Genomic DNA, 8,143 nt, shown 5'->3' on the forward strand with positions numbered 1-8,143 from the left:
CGGGATCCGAGCCGCGTCTGCAACCTACACCACAGCTCACGGCAACGCCGGATTGTTAACCCACTGAGCAAGGGCAGGGACCGAACCCGCAATCTCATGGTTCCTAGTCGGATTCGTTAACCACTGCGCCACGACGGGAACTCCAACACTGGATTTTTAACCCACAACCTCATGGTTCCTAGTTGGATTCGTTAACCACTGCGCCATGAGGGGAACTCCACTTCTTAGTAGTTAATGGAAGGAAAAAATGCACAGCATGAACATTATTAAATTAAAACTTTATTATTTATAGCCCCCCACCCCCACCCAGCTACCTGCCCTCTTTAGCATTAAATAACATTGTGCGCACACATACAATGGTTTGTATGTGCTCAGGAACATAAAATCACATTAAAATAAATAACTTTCTATTTCATAGTTGGCTTTTAAATAGTTTTTGTGTATTTTGTGTTCTTTAAGAAACTTGTATATATAGATGAACTGCTATTTTTTTTTTTTTTAAACTTTAAGGAAACCTAAAGATGAAGTTTTAGGGTGTTTTCCTAAAATGCAATACAGATATGCACTTAATCACTGTTCATACAGTGAAAGGATGGAATGACAGATACAGATGCAGTCCTATGTAAATGCAGATGGTTGCAGGACAGTCTAAATGGAAAAACTGACACTGAAAACTGTTTACAGAAAAAAAAAAAAGGTCAAGAAAATGTTGCAGAATAATCTATGCTTAAAAAGAGAGAAGTGTTATACAACATAAAAATGAGATCTAGAGATCTAAGAAACACTGATTTTACTGTTTTGAAAGAAAAAGAAATAACAGGCAGAGTCTAGACCAATTAGAACTAAGGCAGCTATAACAAAAATGTAACACAGTACGATGATTCAAGCCCTTAAATTAGGAAATGACTAATTAAAAGGGAATTTCACAAGTCTTCATGTCTATAACGTAAATGCACAAAATATCAAAAATACGAAGTCTGGGTTGTTTTCCGTCAGGTTTGTAACAAACTGCCAAACCTCTGTTTACCAATTACTTTTATAACTAAGCATTCTGGTGAGCTGAGCATGGTGTACCACAGCACACACATGCTAAAATTTTACCATGAGAATTGCAGTTCTCATCTCAAAACGAGTGACTTGCCTTCTTACACACATTTATACACGTTTCATTTCCATTATAAGACACTTAAGACCCTTCTAGTGGTACATTTTAATCAACACATTTCATAAAAAAGAATCTTGATTTTTAAAATGAACATTTTTAGTAGTGTAACATGATGGATTTAATTGAACAGTTGAAACATAATATGGTAACTACACTGTACTGTTTAATTCACAGCTGTAGGAAAATGTTTGATTTTTAAAATATCACCAAGATGAGACTGCAGACTTATGAGCAGTAAAATATTAGAAAACAGTGAATGAATAAATAAGATAATTTTCCATCAGTGGCCATTCATTATTTTGCTTTTAGAAACCTGGAAGAAATTGTCTTCTTTGAGTTTCAAATGTTCTGGTAAATCTAGTTGTTTCTTAGCTTCCTCAATATCACCTTGAATTGCTGAAATAAGGGACTCTGTGGAGAGAATAAGCCAGGTAAAGATGATGAAAAACTGCTGCTGTGCTTTTTACTACTTTATTCAGCTTCTCCTAAAATCGCCTAGGCTAGCAGCGTTCCTGGCACATGTTAGATGCCCAATAATGTTTGTTCCATCATTTCTTCTAGACTTAAGTCAAGGGAACACAAAAGATATCCCTAATCTTCTTGCAATTACTTAGAGAAAGGCATGAGCAAAACAGTACACTGCATGTACTAAATGGAAGAAACATTCATTATTCTTTTCAGTATTTACACTTGTAAAAGAAACTACATTAGACTTAAACTACCCTACACTAAGATACTTGACACCATTTGTTTCAAATGTTTCAACTTATTGTTTCTTACACTGCAAATACTGAAAAACATCCATTATTCATCACAGTATTAATTCTTACCTGTTCCTTAAAATATGAAAAGGAAATAAACATTTCATTAACTTCATACTATTGGAGGGAGACAGCCAGTCTGCTGGGTTTGAATCTAGGCTCCATCACTTATTGTGTTACCCTGGGCAAATTACTTAACCTCTCTGTGCCAATTTCCTCATCTGCAAGATAGGCAAAAGAATTCCTCACATGGTCGTTGTGGAGGTAAAGTGAGAAGACTCATTCAAGGCACTTAAAGCAGTGTCTGGCACATATTAAATACTCAAATATTATCTATCCTGCCATGATTATTATTAGGAGAAGCAGTAGAAGTAGCTGCAATAGTATTTAAGAATATCTAAATAGGATTCCCATTGCAGCTCAGTGAGTTAAGAATCCAAACAGTAATCCATGAGGATTTGGGTTTGATTCCTGGCTTTTCTCAGTGTGTTAAGGGATCCAGCATTGCCATTAGCTGTGGCGTAGGTCAAAGACGTGGCTTGGATCCCACATTGCTGTGGCTGTGGCGTAGGCCAGCAGCTGTAGCTCCAATTAGACCCCTAGCCTGGGAACTTCCATATGCCACAGGTGCGGCCCTAAAAAGCCAAAAGAAAAAAAAAAAAAAAAAAAAAGAAGAGAAAAGAAAAGGAAATATCTAAATAAGAACTTACCTAAAGAATCAAAGTTCTTTTCTGGTCTGAGGTAGCCAACGATGGCCACATTGAGGATTTCCCCATAGAAGTCCTCTTTGAAGGTATGCATGATATGAGTTTCCTATAGTCAAAAAACATTAAAATAATTACCACTAGATCACAGAATACCTGAAATTTGAATATATTTTTATTTTTATCATGGGTTAATTTAAATGAAACAATCAACCCTCCTTTTTTCTCTTTTTTGGCTGCACTTATGGCATATGAAAGTTCCCAAACCAGGGACTGAATCCACAGGTGTAGCAACACTGAATCCTTAACCCACTGTGCCAGGCCAGGGATGGAAAAAATGCCTCCACAGAGACAAGTCAGATCATTAACCCGCTGTACCACAGCAGAACTCCAACCCTCCCTAAAATTTTAAAACAGGAGTTTCTGTGGTGGCGCAGCAGGTTAAGGATCCAACTGCAGTGGCTCAGGTCACTGTGGAGGTACAGGTTTGATACTCAGTCTGGCAAAGTGGGTTAAGGATCCTGTGGATGCAGCTTGAAAAGTGGGAGGGGGTGTCAAAATCTAAGTGCAGTTTAGTGCAGTTTTTCCTTAATTATTTCATTGCTCCTGCTCTTGACCCTGACCTTACATATCACAACTATGCTATACCACAAATCTGATGTGATTTGCTATTTTTAGAAAAAATCTAACATGTATGGAGCAAATACATCAAAGAGGGAATGAACACATCAAAGAAGGAATGAACAAAGAAACTCTTTTTCAAAAGGCACCATTCCATTAGGTGAATTTTTTAAAAAAGCAACATAGTGGCAGAAGACATCTGTATAATACATACTTCCAACAAAAGACTTGGCTCTAGAATATATTAAGAACCTCTTTAAGTCAGTAAAAGAGACAATCAAATTTTTTAGAAGGGATAAAGACCTGAACAGGCACATCATATATGTCTGTCAGCAAAGGAAAGAAAAAAGAAAAACTCTAAAAAAGGCATTCCTTAACTGGCCCTCTAGTAATAGTTCTGTTATCTGAGTAGCCAATGAGGAAAAATTAGTCATGGGATAGCCTCCTGTACTTCATTTCCTTCCTCATTCCACAGAAAAATATTTTGTGTTCTTTCATCAACTCTATCCCAACACATCCTTAATGGTAAAATTAAGAGAAACATCGAGCACAATGTTACGTAGCTGTAGGCCATTTCTATTGCTCATACCAGCACTATTCTAGCTGGTTTTCCAACTATGACACACTTTTTTTCTATAAACTCTTCGAAGAGGATGAAATTTAGATCAACTTTAACACTGTTTCTGCCACATACCTGAGCTGACCAAAAGATTCAGCCATATCTAGCAGATTAAGCATTTAAGCTGTGTGGTTCTGGTGAAAAGAACAGAGGAATATGTTCACCCTCAAAGGGGTTTAAAAGAGGGGAAAAAAAGCATCACCTCGAAATTTTATCAGAAAGCACCACCCATGTAGTAAGCACTTCTACCTTAACAGGGTGACCAAAGAATTAGAGTGGATGACCTACATTAACTGTAGCAAGCTCAACTTTCACTTTTATTTCTAGTAAAGGTAAACACATGGGTAGTTATAAAAATTAATTATTTTAGTTTTGGTTTATAATGCCACTGTCTATTTTCTCCATGATTTAAAAGATAAATGCATAAAAATTTATTAATCTATGTTACTGGGCACACAAGGTATAAAAATGTAATTTGTTTTTGTATACTAAGTTGGTATAAATTCAAATGAGGTTTTTATAACTTTAGGATGTTAAATGCAGCCCCTATAGTAACCAGAAAGAAAATATCTATAGAAAATACACAAAAGAAAACAAGATGGGAATTAAAAGGTGTCACTACAAAAAAAAAAAAAAAAAAAAAAAAAAAAAAAAAAAAAAATCAACCACCTGGAGCTCCCACTGTGATGTAATGCGTTAAGAATCTGACTGCAGGAGTTCTTGTTGTGGCACAGTGGAAATGAATCCGACTAGTATCCATGAAGATGCAGGTTTGATCCCTGGCCTTGCTCAGTGGGTTAAGAATCCAGCATTGCCATGAGCTGTGCTGTAGGTCACTGACCCAGCTTGGATCCCATGCTGCTGTGGCTGTGGTGTAGGCCAAGCAGCTGCAGCTCTGATTTGACCCCTAGTCAGGGAACTTCCATATGCCATGGCTGCAGATGTAAAAAGCAAAAAAAAAAAAAAAAAAAAAAAAAAGATTTGCAGTGGCATAGGCCACAGCTTCAGCTTGGATTTGATCCCTAGCCTGGAAACTTGTATACATCATGAGTGTGGCCAAAAAAAGAAAAGGAAAAAAGAAAAAAAATCAACCAAACACACAAACCAGTAATGGAGGAACTGAGGGGACAAAAAAGCTAAAGTAAAAAAAAAAATAGCAAAACAGCTTAAGTTCATTCTTATCAGTAATTACTTTAAATGTAAATGGATTAAACTCCAATCAAAAGGCAGAGTTGGTTAAAAAAACACAAGATCCAACTATAATCCTTCATAAGAGACTCCATTTAGATTCAAAGACACAAATATATTGAAAGTGGAAGGACAGAAAAGTTATTCCATTCAAAGAGTAACCAAACACTTCACTTTCAAACCCTTCAAGTACGCTGCCAAAATTCTAGTCTTTGGACTATATTGTGGCCACCACTGATGAGCTCTCTCTGTGCATTACTCTAAATCATCATTCCATTTTCAGTCAGAGTGAAATGCAATTCTTAATTCTTACCATGGACTTTTTTGTATTCTTGTAGTATGGGTTCCATCCTATGCTCACCACCATCTTATGGACATCTCCACTTCCAACACTGGCCCAACCATAATAAATGCCAGTGGATACATCGCTGGAAGATTATCTACTACTTGTTCAGGAAAGTTAGCTAAACAACAGAAAATATGATGCTAGTGTTAAGAGTTTCATAGCCAATAAAGTTTTATAAAAACCACATGCAAGGCTAGTCTAAATCATTACACTCCAAAGAATTCTTAGGATTCTGTCTACAATTAATTAACTTCATTGTTTCATATTCTGTTGTGATTTCTTCTCCTCTTTATATGGATAGGTTGGGGAAAAGGTATCAATTGTAAGTGTAAAAGGTAACAGGTCACAGTGAGGGTATTAAGCCCTCCCAAAAAAGTACACTCTCAGGATAGAAGAAAATAGGTATATGTACAGCTGGATTTCTTAGCCCTGCTCTTTCTTAAGGAGCCCTGCTCTTTCTTAAGGAGTTTAAAATCTCTTGAAAAGATTCTTATTTTTTGGAAATACACATGCTTAGGATACAAGCTCAAAGACTACTTTAGAATGTATTGCGGCTGGATGAATTAAGCCTATCTCCAAGTTTTGACTACGAAAACTAATGTAAACAGACCAAAAAAGATACCTGGTTCCCATTCTGCCTTTGTCATCATTTAGACACAATCTAATAGATTTAAAGACAAGAAAACCTTACGGCTGGCTTGAGCATTTAGCCTCTCGGGCCCACAAAACGTTTGCTAAAGGGCAAGACGCGCCCCATGCTTAACCGCTTTATCAGGGCTGGATGGGGAGGCGGGAAAGGTGGATCCCGAAATTCAGCTCTGGCTTCCTGCTCTCTCCATCCCTCAAGCCCTGTCCCGGGTGAGGCCGTGGGGGCGAGGACGCGCTCCCTCAGTCCGACCAAAGGTCCTCCGCCTCCACAAAGCGTCAGCAGAGAGGAATGTCCCTCTGACCGCAGCCCCACGACCCGGTCTGGAGCCCCCGGCAGACGTCCCGGCCGCCAGGTGACTCGGGCCAGGGTGGGTGGGGGCCTCTGCGCCCTCCCGTGCTCACCTGTAGGGATACCCAACTGCTTGGAGCCGCGGCCAAAGCCCCGCACCACTTGGCCACGGCAGAAGTACGGCAGGTTCCTCATGACGCCGTTCGTTTGGGGTGCGGGCTGCGGCCCCGTCCGCGCGTCCGGCGGGGCCGCCAACGCGGCGGTGCCGGAACCCCGGACCAGCCGGGGGACAAGGACGGAACTTGACCGGCTGGCCGGGCGGCGCGGACGACACGCCGTGGGCAGTATTCTCACGCCGCTGACCCAATAGAAGGTACCCGGTAACTCAGAGGCTGTGTCTCGGCTCTTGGACGCCGCCGGCGACCGCGGAAGTTAAGTGCGGGTGTGGGCGGGGAGCTCACGGGGCGGGCCGGCGTGGAGGGCGCCCAGCCCACCGAGCGCCGCGGGCCTGCGCACACTACCCCGGCCCGACCAAGAGCCCCAGCGCCCGTTCGGCTTCCGTAGCCCCGCCCCCGCCGTGGCCCCGCCCCCCGCCATAGCCCGCGACCCGCCAATTCGCCGCTCCTCAGTTTCTCTGAACAGCAATGAGAACTGATCCGGGGAACCGATTTTCAGCCTAGGGGCTGTGAAAACACAGTTCTCGGGCAATCCTAAGTGTTTCTTTTCCCTTTCGCCTTTTCATCACGGTCCTGACGCCAAAGAGAGACGTTCTTTATCTCCTTGACAACTAACACTTTGATCGTCATTCATCATTCATTCGCTCTTTAAACATTTATTAAACGAAAATTCTATCTCAACGGTCACCTCTTCATAGAGACTTTTCCTAACTACCTACCAAAGTGAATCTCCTCTCCCCGGGACCCCGTTTGACCACGATCTGAAGTTACCAGGATGTAAGCTCCAGCAGAGTAGGGCCTGGTCTGTAAGGCTGCAATCTCAGTGACTGGCGGAAGATTACAAGGACTAAGTTTTTGGGGGAGGGATGCGGCACCTTCCGACCCTCTTTCTGTACCTCCCAGTCTCTCCTACAACCTGATAAACTTGAAGAAAGGCTTGCTCTCTATTGGAGTGCAAATTCGTAGGCCTTCTGACCCTTGGAACTGTAAACATTACCTGGGGAAATACTTCCAGGGTGGCTCAGAAGATGCACCCTTTTACCTTGTTCTTGAGGGAAAAAAAAAATTGTTCTCTTTTACTTTTCTCAACAAATGTGTGTGAAACTCTGTCCAGATTTTGCAGTCATTTTCCTTTACCTTACATGTATGTAACTCTGATAGTGCTTTCGCAATGTTAGAATTGTATTCTCTGTATTTGTACTGAAGGGGTGTTTATTGGCAAGACTGTTTTTACTTCCCTAATACTAGCATAGTGCCTGGATCACAGCAAGCGCTCTGTAATTATTAGCAGAAAGAAAAAATTAATGAGCCCTGTGTGTGCCTAGCACAATGCAAGGTGGGGTGAACAAAGGCAAATGAGACAAACTCTTGGCCCTTGGGAGACTCCCTCTAGTGGGGGAGACCAGTTGGGAAGCCCGATAACAATGCTATGCTATAAAAACACCAATGGGAGTCCTGACAAAATGCTTGGAAAGTTGCATGTAGAGTAAGCAGACCTCACATAAAAGACTTTTTTTTGGCCACACCTGTGGCTTGTGGAAATTCCTGGGACAGGAATCCAACCTGCATCACAGCAGTCACTGGAGCTACTGCAATGACAATGCTGGACCCTTAACCCGATGCACC

At 41.2% G+C, this 8,143-nt stretch overlaps 1 protein-coding gene across 1 annotated transcript; it reads right to left on the bottom strand.

Moving 5' to 3' along the window:
- On the bottom strand, positions 260–6,880 carry RFK (riboflavin kinase). Its single transcript, XM_003121967.5, is given in 5 exon segments — positions 260–1,576; positions 2,637–2,739; positions 5,372–5,487; positions 5,490–5,522; positions 6,455–6,880. Coding segments are annotated over 5 exon segments (465 nt in total). The 5' UTR covers positions 6,537–6,880; the 3' UTR covers positions 260–1,445.

Source organism: Sus scrofa, chromosome 1 (assembly GCF_000003025.6).
Source record: "Sus scrofa isolate TJ Tabasco breed Duroc chromosome 1, Sscrofa11.1, whole genome shotgun sequence".
Classification (NCBI taxonomy): Eukaryota; Metazoa; Chordata; class Mammalia; order Artiodactyla; family Suidae; genus Sus; species Sus scrofa.